Source organism: Corythoichthys intestinalis, chromosome 20, assembly GCF_030265065.1.
Source record: "Corythoichthys intestinalis isolate RoL2023-P3 chromosome 20, ASM3026506v1, whole genome shotgun sequence".
Lineage (NCBI taxonomy): Eukaryota > Metazoa > Chordata > Actinopteri > Syngnathiformes > Syngnathidae > Corythoichthys > Corythoichthys intestinalis.
The window spans coordinates 30,448,546-30,464,907 of NC_080414.1; the positions used below are offsets into that span (position 1 = coordinate 30,448,546).

Here is a 16,362-nt window from a genome sequence, read left to right on the forward strand (position 1 = left end):
TATCTATAAACTAATTTATAAACTAATTAAAGAAAGTGTAGTTACCATTTAATAGTGTATTTGAGGTTTGGTTGACTGACAGTGCTATCATCAAGGAATATGGTAGAACATGAGCTGTACTTCCGTCTCCCAGGGCCCGGGTGATGCTGAAGTGGATTAAGAAAGTAAAAGAGTAAGCACATCTGTAAATTCGGTGTTGTAGACAAGTCATAATATGACTTAATAACAACTATGAACAACCATAGACTTCATAATGCATTGATGTGACACATTCGCCATTCATTGTGTCACGCCTTCCCGAAGGGGGCCGTCCTACACTCCGCTTCATTTATTAGCAGTCGGTCAGATGCAGCAATCTAACGACGGATTGTTCGAGGATTCAAGGTAATTATTATATTTTTCGAACCATGCATGCATTTTGAAACGTTGTGAAAAACAATCAATGGGAGAAATTAGCCGCATTTATACTTTGCAATATTTACGTAAAATAACTGCTAACTACACGTTTTTTTTGCTTTTAACCAAGAATCGAGACTGTTTTACGTCCATGTCTATAAAGAATTCAGGGATTTAAGCATTTATTCACAAGAATTTTCAACGCAAAAAGCTCTTTGTTGTACTAAGGGGGCGGCCACAGTGACTTTACTAGCTGAACATTCGACATATTTACGTAAAATAAATGCTAACTTCCCGTTTTTTTGTTGTTGTTTTTTTTTGCTTTTAACCAAGAATCGAGACTGTTTTACATCCATATCTATAAAGAATTTAGGGATTTAAGCATTTATTCACAGGAATTTTCAACAGAAATAGCTCTTGGTTTACATATGGGGGCCGCTAATTTGCTTACCGACTAGCATCATAGTTCGAAATATTTACATAAAATAAATGCTAACTGCACATTTTTTTTGCTTTTAACCAAGAATCGAGACTGTTTTACGTCCATATCTATAAAGAATACAGGGATTTAAGCATTTATCAACAAGAATTTTCAATGGAAAAACCTCTTTGCGATATGGCGGTCGCTAATTTGCTTACTGACTAGCATCATAGTTAGCAATATTTACGTAAAATAAACGCAAACTGCATGTTTTTCTTGCTATTAACAAAGAATCGAGACTGTTTTACTTCCATATCTATAAAGAATTCAGGGATTTAAGAATTTATTCACTAGAATTTTCAACAGAAAAAGCTCTTTCACGCCGCTTTGACGGAGATAGGCCCCCTATGAATCGGCTCCGCGCCCCGTGTCACGTCAATACATTATGAAGTCATTGGAACAACCTTTAAACACAATTTTAAAATGATGGGATCTTCAATGGTACAATCAAGCCTGACAATAGTGAGGTAATGACATCAAGTTCTTGTCAGTTTACATGAGCAAATGTCACATAACATTGAAGATGTGGTATGGATAATGGGTACAGAACATGACAATGGTCAGATTGCTTTAGTAATTTTACCTTGCTCTCCGAAATGTGTGTGAACTTGCAAAAAAATAATAGGAGACAATAATTACCATTTGCAAGCTCTACTATTTACCACAACCCTGAGAAACATTTGCATGCCAATTTATTGCACAGCACAAGTTGTGATCCTCTTTTAAGTTTATTTTAAAAAAAACAACAAAATGTCTCTCGCTAAAGAGCTATAGCCTTTTTTTATATATATATACTCACATGATTGATGTAAAGGCTCTTCCTCTTTTCTCGAACTGAAATGAAAGATATGGAAAAAGTAAAACAAGGGTCGCTTCAAAGCAGTGTCACACACTGGCCAACAGGGGTCAGAATTGATCCATGGTTTCTTAAGCCCCCCAAACCCCCCAATAAATATGCTGTACTTGTCTTATTTGATAATATACTTTATAATGGAAATAACTTCAATGCACTTTTCACTCAACTTAAAGAAAATTGTTTCAGTGAAAACAAGAGGGCAAAAATCAACATTTTTTTAAGATTGCATTAAATTGTAAAAAGCACACTGACACACACACATTTTACTTCCATCATAATCATTCACTGAATTCAAATGCTCGAATACTATTATACTGCCAAAATATATATTATTATTATATATTTTTGCTTCTTTTGGCAATGCCATTGTATTTCTGGATTGTTTTGTTACTTTTTAGCCCTTTATATATATATACATCAGAGGTTGCGCTAGACATTTTCCTTGTCTGTCATTTTGACTGACAGGGTCATAAAAATCCGGTCATAATCTATTTTTACCCGTCACTTAAATTTTTAAAATGATAATGATGACATATTCAATAGTATTTAGTTTTCATTCATTTTTAATATTGTAACGCTTGCTTGGCGGCGAAAAATTAGACACGGAAGTCGTGGTATTTTTCTCCCTCTTTTTACTCTACTTACCGCCAACAACACCGACAAAATAACAACTCCGCCCCCAAAGAAAAAGAGGCAACTATATAGACCCCAATCACCAACGTCACACAATGATTTAAAATGATAATGATGACATATTCAATAGTATTTAGCTTTCATTCATTTTTAATATTGTAACGCTTGCTTGGCGGCAAAAAATTAGACACGGAAGTCGTGGTATTTTTCTCCCTCTTTTTACTCTACTTACCGCCAACAACACCAACAAAACAACAACTCCGCCCCCAAAGAAAAAGAGGCAACTATATAGACCCCAATCACCAACGTCACACAATGATCTTAATTGTGGTTGTCAGCCCAAAATCTTCTAAATATATATTAAATGCATCATACCAGATATAAAATGACTACTACATAGTCTGTGGTGATCGTTTGGTGCCCAGATTTCTTGTCGAATTACAGCAGTCCATCTCGCTCTCCTCTTCGGGTCTCTCAGAATACGGTAGAACTTCAAGTCTCTTCGTCTATCTTCTCTGTTACTGCAACCAACCGCCACACACGCCTTCACCATTTTGATTATTAGTGTTAACGAGCAGAAAAACACGCCGTAATAGGAGGCATGTACGTAGCGGTAATGTATAAACAAGACGAGCTGACACACAATATGGCGGCTCCAGTCAGGGGGGCGGAGTTGTGACGTCATGTGATTGGGGTCTATACACAGACGGCAATCTAGTCCACCAATTGGATGACGCGCTGGCACACCGGGTGCACCAATAAGAACCTCGCGTTGATGTGTCAATCACGGTGCCGCCGCCAGACCCCGGACAGAATAGCTAACGACGTCATGCATTAAGAGAGACAATAGCTAATTAATATGCTCACTCGCCACCCTGTGGTCTGGGGTGTGAATTGCAACCTGTCAAAATGACAGACGGACTTCAGTTTTTTCCGTCACCGTTTTAAAAAACCGGTCAACGATGGAAAATATTCGGTTAACGCGACCCCTGATATACATATATACATATACATATACATATAATTTTAGCCCTTAACATATATTATATACGAGTATATATTAGAATTAAAAACCCAGTCCTTTTCACCCAATTCCAATCTTCTGAAAAATGGCCCAATCGGCCCACTTTCCGATAATGTTATCGGATTGAGGACATCCCTAGCCAAAATAAAAAAATACCCGGTATGTGAAAAGAATGTTAATATTAGACACTATATGCAAGTATTCCTCCTAAAGGCTTTTAGCAGTATTGTGATGATACTGCAATCTGCTGGAAGCATTGAAGCAAGCCTAACTCCACTGCAACTTCTTTAGTCGTCTTGTTTGTGATTCCTCTTCAGACATTCTTGTACCACAATATTTCAAAGTCAGTTTTCCCCATCCTAAAGTGAGTTACATTGGTTATTCTATATCTCTACCACATGAAGCAGATGTAGAGGTCGACCGATATGGGATTTTCAAATGCCCATGCCAATACCGATATCTTTAAAAAAAAATTTTTTAAACTTCAGCCGATTGCAGATATCCAAAGCAGATTTTGAAAGCCGATATTTGAGACCGATATTCTTTTTTAAAGCATATACTGCAGATTATGAAAGGCCTTTTTTTTAATTGCTTCAACAGCTTCAAATTTTACAATAATGACCTGAGACTTAAAGGATCAATTCGGTCTAGTACTACGAAACCAACGAACGCAGCACTTCTTTTTATGATAATACACACTCAGCAAGAACAGTAGATTATTTTCAAATAATTCAACCCACCAGGACATCACGACGAGATCTAAACATGTGAGAGTTCAAGAGGATGCTCCCTGTGCTAAAGATAATAGTAAGGCGAATGCTACGCTTACGCGATGAGTTACAGATAGATTGTAAGGATCACTCAGTAAACACCTTTAAAGGCTAAAGCAATATTGCATATTATCTCATGCAAGATATAAAAAAATATAAAAATATTTACAAAACCGGCAAGCCTGAAGCTTCCTATAGAAGCCTGCCATCAAGCTGCTGCAGGGTCCTTCCGGGGTCCAACCATCAGTCAGTTGCCCACACAGATGCCAGATAAAAGTCCTTTTTTATCGGCTTATTTTCTCTGTTAATCGGACGATATTGCGGGGGAAAAAAGTCCCTCTATCAGCCCGATATATCGGTCGACCTCTAATCAGAAGCAACACTGTTATTAAGTGCAATAAAACAGAATAAAAGTAAAAATTATCATTTAAGTGACAAAAATATATTTTATGTTGAATCTTACAAGAGCATCTATGGATCAAACATGCACTCCATAGCAAAACACAAATTCGGATTTGCTGCGAAGACACCATCAAAAAACAGCGACATATTGCATTACAAGCACAGTTGACAAGTGAAGCACAGTGAGCATGACGCCACCTTTCATTGTGAACAGACACAGTAGCGCCCTTACCTCGTTTGTTCTGCACAGCAACTGTAAAAACAAAAGCCCAAGTTGTCGCCTTGTTTGTTTTAGATACACGAAATGTCCAACACATTCTCATTTTTAAGTAGCGAAAGTTATGAATTCTTCTTGTTTTGACGCCTCTCATTCCATTTCCTTTTTTTTTTTTTTTTTTAATGTTAGAAAGCAGGTGATTTTGAGACAAGCAATGGATAATGTCAATAAAAGACCATTGCATCAAATAAGACTTCAAATTCAGACAAGCTTTTCAACAGTGTGCAAATGGAACAATATTAAGCCCTTTTATAATCGCATTAAGGAGATTATGCCTCTACTGAATTTAGTTTAAAAAGAAATTCATTACATTTCAGTGGATATTTCGACCACTGCTAGCCAAAGCTAAAATGATCAAAACACTATGTAGTGTGTGTGCGGGGGCCCCAAAAAATCTGAGAATTTTAGAAAATGGGAATGGTAGATAAATGTTTATTTTTGAGTGACGCCATACAAAAAAAAGCAAACCCATTTTGATAAAAGGCGAATGGTGATGAGCTATTGCCCATCATTATAGACTGCCTATGCCAGTTTCATTCAATTGTGGAATTCTAAACCAAGCTACAGCTAAATAATCAAATGCAATCATAGCAACCGCCAGGTGCAAGTTCAATGTTCCTTCTATTATCACCTTCTAAACTCCTTTTAAGGTTACAAGCACTTATGTTTTTACATCATGAACTCCTCACTCATCACATTCTTCCTCAAAAACCCGTTATATAGCCCGTTATTTCCAGTGTTGTTAATCTTACTTTTAAAAGGTAATTAATTACAGTTACAAATTACTTATCCAAAAAGTAATTGAGTTAGTAACTCCGTTACCTCATACACCTCATTACCTAGGTTAACAAGTCTATGGTTACCTCATTGTAAGTGTAATTACTTACTCAGTAAAGTAACTGACCTTACATTTTAGGTTCTACACGTTATTACATTATGCATTTGATAACATCTTTCACATAAAATATGTTGATATTAACTGATTGAACTGATTTTTTCATTTAAAAAAAACAACAAAAAAACATAGGTCACACTTTTCACATTTTCTTTTTTTAAATTTCACCTATGAGAGTGAAATTGTACACAAACTTTTAACTTTCAAATGCTGTGAGAAGAAAGTCATTTTGTTTGTCCTGTTGTACTGAGGCTGCACCGAACCGTGATCTCTGTACCAAGTAAGGTACTGAACTGTGACTTTTGGGTATCGTCACACCCCTAATATACGGTATATAGATAATATTTTTCAATATGCAGGTGAGGCCGTGAATCACCTGCCTTTCCTGTCTTTGCTCTAGTTGTGTTGATTATAAAACATCACACAAAGTTCATGGATATGTCATTCAGGATAGGTTTAGGGCACGTGACTACTTTTGGTTAATATATATATATATATATATACATACATACATAATTATTATTATATTGTAGCGTCGACAAGGACAACGCCAACTTGGTGATGATAATGCACACTTAGCAGGAAAACAGTACTTTATTTTCAATTCAATGTACCCACCTGGATGCAACAAACTGTATTTAAAAAAAAAGTTGCCCAAGAGTTTAAGATGAGGTTCGCCACACCAAATGCTAGTGCTCACGAGAACACGAATGCTATGATAATGCTCAGAGCCCATCATCACCGTGTTAGCAACAGCGTCACAATCCCTCCCTCCTCCCACTTCCTGCTCAACACACTCCATGGCAGGATGGCAGATGTGAGACAAAATCAGACGACTTGTGCTTCATTCAGTCAAACTGGAGTAACGCGACCCTTCGCATCCTCAGTAACGGTATAAAGCGTTGCAAAGGTGGGAAAAGTAATACAATTACTCACTATAAAAAAATAAATAACACCACTACAAACACTGCTATACGCGAACGTAGTTATTAACAACACTGGCTATTCACTGTTATCACATTATAACTTTGATTTGCTATGCAAGTAGGCATGTGCTGGTATGAGATTCTGACAGTATGATCACCTTAAGCCAAAATATCACAGTTTCATGGTATCACGGTATTGCAATTACAGCTCTAAAATGTGTTACTTTGAGATATCTGGGTTTTAGAAAAAATAAAATATATATTTTTTTTTCCATTCAACAGGATGTGAGAGAATTTTATTCATCCTTAAAACACAACCATTATACATTGTATTTTGTATGCTTTGGTTATGCTTGCATGAGAACATTGTAGCATAGAGCATCATTATTATATTAATCTGTTTAAGTGTGCCTTCCCATAGCCTTGACTATTGTAGACTGTATCACAATATGCCCAAATATGGACTGTTATGTTCTTGTGTTTTCCCATATGCCCTGAATGAATACAATGGGCAACTGTGGCTTATCAGACTGAGCTCATCATCGTTCTATCCAGAGCCGGTGATCAAGGTCATAATTTGAGGTGTTTTTCCCCTACTAGAGATGTTTTTCTGTAATTTGAAATGTTTTTACCAGGCATGCTCTGCATTTCTCTTTTGTCCACATGCGGAGAGGATGCTTTGTGCGTGTCTCCGCGTCTGTACCCGAGAGCTCTTGTTCATAAAGCCTTCGAAGCAAGCAATCCATGTTTGGGGTCTGATTCAATTCTCATCGAGCTATCGACTTGACACTTGTCTTGGAGTTCAAAATTGAATTTCCCTGACACAGGATTTTTATTTTTCAAACATATTAGCAATTTGAAACATAAGTACTGTATGTTCAGTAAAAATGAATTTTAAAAATAACAAAATATTCTAAATAAAGCCTCAACAAGCTGGGGTTAACTCATATAGCTGGTGGGAAACGTTAATGAAAGTGTTTACTAACCTTTAAATTTGTATAAATGCGAAATCATATTAGAGCTATTGCCTTCTCGGCAGCAACCCTCCGCAAACATGATTTACGTGTCGGTTGACCCCCCTCTAAGTTGAGGCCGTCTGTAACTTTTCTGAAGCCGAAGCATTTCCATACGAACAATTTCGTTGACTTGGATGGGGGAAAGAGTTCAGGAGTCTCACCTCCTCCAGCCATCATGTCGCACAGCTGACTCACTGACACTGAGCAACAACTTGTGGTGAAGGATTGAGCCCTAAGAGCCTTGCAGCTGCACGCGAGGGATTTCTCCATGCATTTTTGGGACGTAAGAAATAGCTAATACCATAAGGGACGTTATGACTAGAGGTGGGAATCTTTGGGCACCTAACGATTCGATTACGATTCAGAGACTCTGATTCGATTATAAATCAATTATTGATGCCCCCCTCCCCCATTTTTTTTTTTTTTTTTTTTTTTAATGTTTTGTATATTTGTTCCAAAATTGTTCTAAAATCCTCTCAGGATAAATAAACCAAACTGCTATTTTAGTATCAAGTTACCGGTTAAAAACAGTAAATAAAATACTCAAGTCCCCATTCTGTAACAGCAGCTTTTAACTACATTCAATTAATTTAATGTTGTGAATCAACCATTAAAGTTGTTAAAATTGCACCCGTTATTCCATAATTTCCCTCATGTCTACTTTCGACATGTGAAAGTTTTAAAACTGTTTCATCATTTAAAGATAGATTCAAGTCAAGATTTTGCCGATCTGGGGTTGTTGTTTTTTTAGACAAAAAGTAATTAGGTTCGCTACAACAGAGCCTTCTAGAGAAGTCTACTGCTTTAAGATGGCGCCTGTTTACTAGCGCGGGAAAGTCTGTCGTTTCTTATCTAGTCTAGATATATGTGATATCTACCATAGCCGTATGTTACCGTATGTTTGTAGCAACTAGCAACTGGGCGCTGTTTGTAGCGGCTGACGGCCGCAGTCCAGTATTATTGTTTTTTTTTTTTACCTAGCAGCATTAGCTGCACATTATATTTACTCTCGGTCCGTTCCTCATTGCGTCCCGAAGACCGCGCTGACTGCGTTTTATTTCCGCTTTACCTGGTATAATTCAATAATCGGAATTTGGATGTTTGTGAATCCTTCTCGAATCTTCCACGGCCGAATCGCGAATAATCTAAGAATCGGAAATTTTGCACGCCTCTAGTTATGACTTATGAAGTTTTGCAGTTTTGAAACCTTGACATTTTCATACCACGGTATACCTTGAAACCGGTTATCTGCACATGTCTACTTGCAAGTCCGTGTATAACATGACTGCATTTCAAGAGAGAAATACCTCATCGGCTTAATGATTTGTCAGAAACAAATGATTGACTCACATAGTATCCCGATTCCACTTCCAAAAGCAGAGTTTGACTTTAAATTTGTTTCTCTCTCTCTCTCTCTCTCTCTCTCTCTCTCTCTCTCTCTCTCTCTCACTCTCTCTCTCTCTCTCTCTCTCACTCTCACTCTCACTCTCACTCAAGGACAACTTCATACCTCCTGTATGCCAAATGTTAAGGTGGAACAGCTTTTCAGAATCAGAATCGCTTTATTGTCCGTGTACTGGTGAAACAAAGTTTGCGTACTTATAGTTTGAGTTTGATGTTTGGCCGTATTAAGAGAACTTTCTTACAGCTGTACATTGCAACACACACACACAAAAAATTGCCTTCACCTTATTAACACAGCTAAAAAAAAAAGTGAAATTCCCTTGTGTTCAGTGTAAATATACTAGAAATAAGTGAAATTATCTGCCAATGCTTCAATTAAATTTTACCCACCTAGATTTCTTGAAATAAGAAAAACAGCTAGCTGAAAATAAGATTAACATACTTATTTTAAGCAATAAATTAGTATATTCAATCTTAAAGTGCTTGTGACACGAAAAAGCATGTTTATTTCATAATACACGCGGTATTTTATGCTCCTGAATGATATGGACCGTTTGGATGTGTGTGGAAGCGATCGCTATATTTATTTAGTTTTTTGAATCCCGCGCCAGGAAAATGAGTGACTTCCGGCTTCGGTCTCGCATTGAGGAGGAGGGCGCTGTGACGTGTACGGTAGAAGACGTCCTCTTCTCGCTACAGTGTACTGTTGTGTATGAGGACGAAGGATTCAGCTGATTTTGCGGATTAATACTTTTATTTTTTGCATCACGCCAGCCAAACGGCTGCAGAAAAATCATTCTGTATGCGGGAGAGGCGTATGCGCTTTTTTGGAGTTTCAAAAGGTTCCCATTCACCGTGGATATTTACTGTGGGACCATTGGACTTACAAGGAAGTGAGTAAACATCTTGTTTTGTATTATGTCAAATACGAATACAGTGATTACAAAGTAAACACTATAAAATTCCTTTAAATAAAGGACTACTTACGTTTGATCATTGATAGGCATGTAAAAAGCTATCCTCACGCTCATTAGCAGTTAGCTGTTAGCACGTTAGCTACACAACAATTCCAGCCACCCTCCTCCAGGGAACGAACTGTAAATTGCTCTCCGCCGGGCGGTTTGCCGATCCGCAAAGAAACTCGACAACCGGGTCGTCATGTCAAATAATCCAGGCTAGTTATGTGTGATTTTCCACTTCGAAGACTTTGAAACATCCCTCGATTCGGGTTAGCATGTCGGCTAGCTGTCACTCCTTCTGGTCTGTTTACATTCTCCGAAGCCGGGGAAGGGAAATGACATATGTCCGATTTAGGTGTCATAAAATATCGTTCGGCAGGTGTGACAGTAAAGGTAAAGTCGACTGTTTTGACCATTATGGAGTAATTTTGCCATGTCGTCTTGAATAAATGGATTTTTATTATTTTATATTCCATTTAGCACAAGTTATTTGTCATGACCATGCCATTTATTTAGCAATTGGGGAAAGTACTTGGGTAAAAAGAATATCCTGTAAAAATATTGAAGTAAAGAGACAGAAACAATGACATTTTGCCGCTCTCTTCGTCGCGTTTTCCTCATTGTGAATAGTTCCCCCTCGACGGGCTGACTGGTCCTTCTCAAGCCATTTATATAGCTATTGGGGAAAATACTTGGATAAAAAGAATATCCTGGAAAAATATTGGGAGTAGAGAGACTGAAACAATGACATTTTGCAGCTCTCTTCGTCTCGTTTTCCTCGTTCTGAACAATTCCCCCTCAATGGGCTGAATAGTAAAACCGATGAGCCTAGTCTACCGCTGACGTCATCCACCTGTTGGGGACGCTAAAGCCCTATAATTGTAGGCGTGGCTAACCGGCAGATTAAAAGACTAATTTCTCGTCATCTGCGCTTTGCTAAATTGTTGTATATGGTCAAATCGTCTCAAAATATGATTCTAATTCACATAATAATGCCATTTAAGACTTTTTTTCTGGTGTCGTATGCTCTTTAAAGAAGCTTGTTTGTCAGGAATGTTATTAATTCAAGAATACCGGTAGATATTGTTCAAAACATTATTTGAAAGCACATTTTTCTTGATTTAGGCAAAAAAAATTACCCTAAACCCTAACCCAATTTTAAAATGTATGGGCTTAATAAGGACAAATACCAAGATTTACTTAAAGTAAGTGGAATAATCTGAAGTATTAGTCTGTGAACTAGTCTTTAACACCTAAAACAAAACAAAGAAAATTATTTGACTAGATTTAAGAAAAATGATCTGTTCAAGACGTTATAAATTTACAGTGTAGTTCCGGAGGTAGGTATAGGAAAGTTAACAACCATCAATGATAAGAAATAAAGCAGAGAGAAATATATGTAATCATGTCACTCTGGCAGGAAAACATACCATCAGTCTGGGATTTGCTAAGGAAGATGGTGCTGGCTCGAGGATGGTCAGAGGGATTGTACTCCATCGGCAGATCTGAAAAGCATAGGAAAAACATCAATTTGGTCTCCATTTTAAAGCATTATTCATATTAAAATTGTTAATCAACAATCATCACAACTAGTGTTGTCTCAATCAGATAGTATCTGTATCGATGCCCAACATAGCTACTTTTGGCTATATCGAACCGTATCGGATTTGTCACAAGATCGGATGTGATTCAGTATTCAAGTGTGTTTTATCACCGTCATAGTTTGGGAAACACCAGCGGGGATCACATTAATAGAAAATAACATTTACAGCAGAATCATCTGACAAAGTTAGCAGCTGCATTTCTTTTAATGGCTTTTCTTGATCTTTTGACAGCTCTTTTTTTTTTTTCTTTTTTAAAATTGAGCAGTAGTCTAGCTTTTGAGTTTGAACTATTTAGGATTTATTGTTTCATGTATTTCTATAACCTGGTTGGCAGAGAAAGTTTGTTGCACTAGAGTTTTGTAAACTAAAATTAAAAGAATATATGAAATATAATGTACCGGTAGGTATCGGATCAGAATTGGATCGGGAACAGTAAAATATCACTAAGAAAACATCAGGTCAGTAGTCTTACATTACAAACCTCCAGTAATATAGAAAACTGTAATCCCAAAGGAATCCAAAACTTCTTGTAACTGTAGGTTTCATTTCAAGTCAAGCATTAATTTTTAATATCTGCTAAACGCTCAATGCAGACACAGCAAGAAACAATGAAGGTATGGCCCTTATCCAATCCACAAAAGTTGCGGAAACACCCAACAGCAATCAAACAGTGTGCACTGGACACATTGTAAACAGCTTCCTGGTTTTTCGGATGATGTCAGTGAAACAGGAAAGGTTAGATTTCCTAGAAGGTCAGCAGGGGACCATAGGGAAAAGGGTGCACACATGAGAAGAAGAGAAAGCTGATAAAATAGTGAAATGAGGAGCAGAAAAATATAGGCGATACCTAAATTACAAGAAAACATTTGATAATGCAGATAAAAATGGCTATGTAAGAAAGAAAGGAAAAACAATCAGAAAATGAATGCAAACTTTACAAAACAAATTAAAAAAAAAAAAAAAAGTTGAGATGGGAGAAAGTATGTGGTGGTATTGAATTTTTTTGACTAGAGAAAGGTAAAGCCTCTTCAGTAGAGTTGATAATCTAATTCTGAGGAAATGTATATACGGCTGCAGCTTTCGATTATATCGACCAGAACCCCCCGCGATAAGTAAAGAACCGCAAAGTAGCCCCTGCGCCCCCAAAAAAGTTCAATGTGTTTATTCATATTTAGTATTCGATAGAGATACATATAAGACACGTTTTTTTCACTTTCTTTCCCCAAAGTATAATTTAAGAAAAACCAAAAAAACATGGTTTTTAAGGACTTAAAAGTTTTAAACATGTTAGTGTACCACCGAATTATTTTCGAACAAGAATAATGTAGAAAAATGCTTGTCTTTATTAAATGCTTCATTGAGTGAGTCCACTTAAATCCGCTCAGGCTGCTGACTTACACACAATGAGTTGCCAAAGCAAACGTTAAACAAGCTAACAGAGCTGTCCCGACTAGTCGACGTTGTCGTCATCATCGATGACGTAAATGCGTCAACGGGCAAAACATACCGTCGACAGGTAATGACGGGTTTTTTAAAAAATTACATGCGGATAAAGTTTAGAATGGGGGGGGGGGGGGCTCGCGATGCAAGCGGTTGTTACTAACACCCCCAAGGGGGCCGCTGTTATTTCAATGTGACTGGCATTGTCAGATTGGGCAAAGAGGAAGAAAGTGGGCAAGCGAGAGAGAGGGAGTGAGATCGGTGAGTGAGTTGGGGAAGTGCGCGTGTAGCGCGGAGTTTAGTGGCTGCATCCCCTACGTTTTTGTTTTGGTCGATAAAAGTATCCATAAAGAGCCATTTGACGCCTCACGGTGTTTTTATGCACGCCGCCGCCTGTCTGAGGAGGAAAACGGACGAACCAACGACAACGAGCCAAGTGAATCGCCGGTTCACTCCTCACTACGGCGAGGAGTTGAAAACACCGCCAATTACCAAAAAGGGCAGAACTGGTGGCACATGAAAGTGGCATAAAGCCAAAAAAAAGCGGACCAGAATAGCTAGAGTCTGGAATAATTTCAAGGAAAATATGGAGGGTGCCACTGTGTGTATTCTTTGCTAAGCTGAGCTCGCATACCACAGTAGCACGTCGGCTATGAACTAACACTTGAAGCGCCGTCACCCAAGTATAATTTTTGAAGACATAAAGAAACAACAAGCTAGCGGATTGTGAGTCCATACAACTTTCTAACGATTTTTAAAAATGGAAGTTACCTTTATGTGCGTCGTATCAACGTGCATTTTTATTTAATAAAATAATTTAAATATATATATATATATATATATATATATGTATATATATATATATACTTTTTTTTCAATTATTTTTAAATTTATTAGGATCATTGAAGCTCCCACTTGGGGAAAATATATACATACTGTACATCCTGTATATACATAATATAATAAAAACATATGGAAACAGCACTGGCCTGCTTACTGTAATCCATGACTGCACTAATGTTAGTTACTTTATATTATAAAGTATTATTGTGTATATACATATAGTAGTATACTATAAAATTAATACTATAGATTTAATTTTTGTTACTGTGAGTATGTGTGCCTCTCATTCAAAATAGTTGTGGTAATATTTCAGTGTGCCCTCTATTTTATCTATTTTCAGGTTAAAACAAACAAACAAAAGTTGAACAGTTTTTCCCCTGCCCCAAAAATGCGGAATGCACACCAGAAAAAGCATCTGAACTCACACAAAGTATTCTGAAAATGGTTGTCCGGGACATTGCAATTCATTTTAACATTTAGAACAATATAGACAATGACATACCACAAATAGAGTAAGAATTGTTTTGACTCCTGTTAAAGAGGTGAAGTCTCAGTGTTTCCGTTTACATTTTTTTTTTTCACTAGTTAATGCCAGCATCTTTTGACCTCATTGTTTGTGATTTATTATTGATATTTATGTTATTTATTTATACGTTAAGAACTTAGGTGTTCCAAAATGTTTTTTTGTGAATTAATAAGCTTCAACAAAAATTTCATTATTAAAGTAGTTAAAAAAATAATAATAATTATTAGATTAGTCGACTAATCATAAAAATAGTCGGCTGACTAATCGGGAGGAAATAAGTCATTTGGGACAGCCCTACAAGCTAAACGATGATTGACACATGCGGCGCCTTGAAGTTTCGGCTTCCAAGCGTCTCTGGCCAGATCAAACCTTAACGCCTGTCAATCATCGTTAACTTTCACAAGTAACTCCTGATCAAGAAAAGCGGCAGAAGGGAGAGTGACAGACCACATGATCGGATCGGGACATCTCTATAAAATAATGCATTTATATATAATTTTTTTTATTTGAAAAAAAATCTGCAATAGACTGAGGGTGCGAAGTTTGAAGCGCGAAGTACCGAAGGATCACCGTAATCGGATTAGGAACATTTAATGTGTTGCGGAACGAATTTCAGGAGATGTTAAACAAAGGCAAAATAAAGTTCCCGAGTGTTTGTTCAAACTACGTGGAATTGCACTTTCATTTCACAAGAGCCATAAATGCATTTAAAAGTAAATTAAAATACCTGAGCTAAGCCTCAAACGGTATAAAAAACAATAATTAATTAATTAATTAATGAGGATCGAAGTGCAACAAAAGAAAAATTGGCTAACTTGCATAGCAACTAACAAGCATTGCAAGTCTGCAAGCTGAAATGCTGTAAAATGCTAACTTTTTTTTTTTTAAACAATGCTCTTGACAAATTGTTCAAACACATACACCCATAAAAAAACTGCTACTACTTCCAAACTAAATTACAAATGCATAAACAATCATATTAGCTCAAGCAAAAACTTGTTGGTCTTAACAGAGAGCAGCTGGATTCAACCGTGTTAGATGACTTATATCATATTCACTGTTGCCACTAGAGTTCAGTGTATCTTCCCAAAACTACAAAACTAAATGCAAACACACAAACGAACCATTAAAACGCAACTCTAATTAATCAACTCCTCGAAGCAGCAAAATTTGATTCGAAGGTGTTTAATGGAATTACTCCAGTTAATCGATTCATCATTGCAGCCCTAAACGCATGTACTCAAAATCACACAGTATTTTTGTGTATACAGCATGTTATGCATCCAAGCCATAGCTATTGTGTGAAACCCTTTTGAACAGATTTCTATTTTCGAGAGAGCCACTTGAAAAGCCTCAAAGGACATATACACACCAAAATGGACCCACACTGAACAACGCTCGAATGTAGGAGGAAGTAAGACACAGTATTTTGGACATGGGAAGAGGCTGCCAGCATTAAAAGAGGGTTAAATGATGCTCACAATTATTGGGAGCAGGGGGTTATCGGATCAAATCAAGTCACAAATAGAAACATTGTACTGAAATTGAAAATCAATGGGTACATTCTTTCAGACAGGAAATAGCCTCTCCATAGACACTGGTGTCAGTGACCTTTGGTGTGGCTCTACCCCCACTGGTTTTTTACCCACTCGGGTTGGACCAAAGGCATCCAACTTCCTGCATTTCAGGAACCGGAGAGGAAATGAACTTTTAGGATGGTGAAAACATATTGTAAGAACGGTAGACTTAAAGCAAAAATGTCTGCTGACTCGCGCCAACCTTGTCTTCAGCTAAACATTTTTATCAATGTTGAAGTTCAAACACTATCTTTTCAGGAAGACAAGTCGATATGCAGTTTGGACAAATTTCTTTGAAAGTTTTGGGCTGCTGAAAATATATTGTGAGAAGGG

The 16,362-nt window shown here is 37.2% G+C and overlaps 1 protein-coding gene across 4 annotated transcripts in view; it reads right to left on the minus strand.

Annotated features, from left to right (window-relative positions):
• ccny (cyclin Y) overlaps nt 1–16,362 on the minus strand; it is a 70,975-nt gene that overhangs the window by 13,264 nt on the left and 41,349 nt on the right. Inside the window, exons 2-6 of one of the 4 annotated variants that reach the window (XM_057824014.1) lie at nt 11,470–11,544; nt 4,795–4,815; nt 1,677–1,711; nt 1,461–1,484; nt 46–146 (exon numbers count right to left, since the gene is read on the minus strand). In XM_057824014.1, coding sequence (XP_057679997.1) covers nt 46–146; nt 1,461–1,484; nt 1,677–1,711; nt 4,795–4,815; nt 11,470–11,544 — 256 coding nt within the window. The remainder of the gene's footprint in view (nt 1–45; nt 147–1,460; nt 1,485–1,676; nt 1,712–4,794; nt 4,816–11,469; nt 11,545–16,362) is intronic. The other 3 variants (XM_057824015.1, XM_057824016.1, XM_057824017.1) reach the window with 3 other exon arrangements.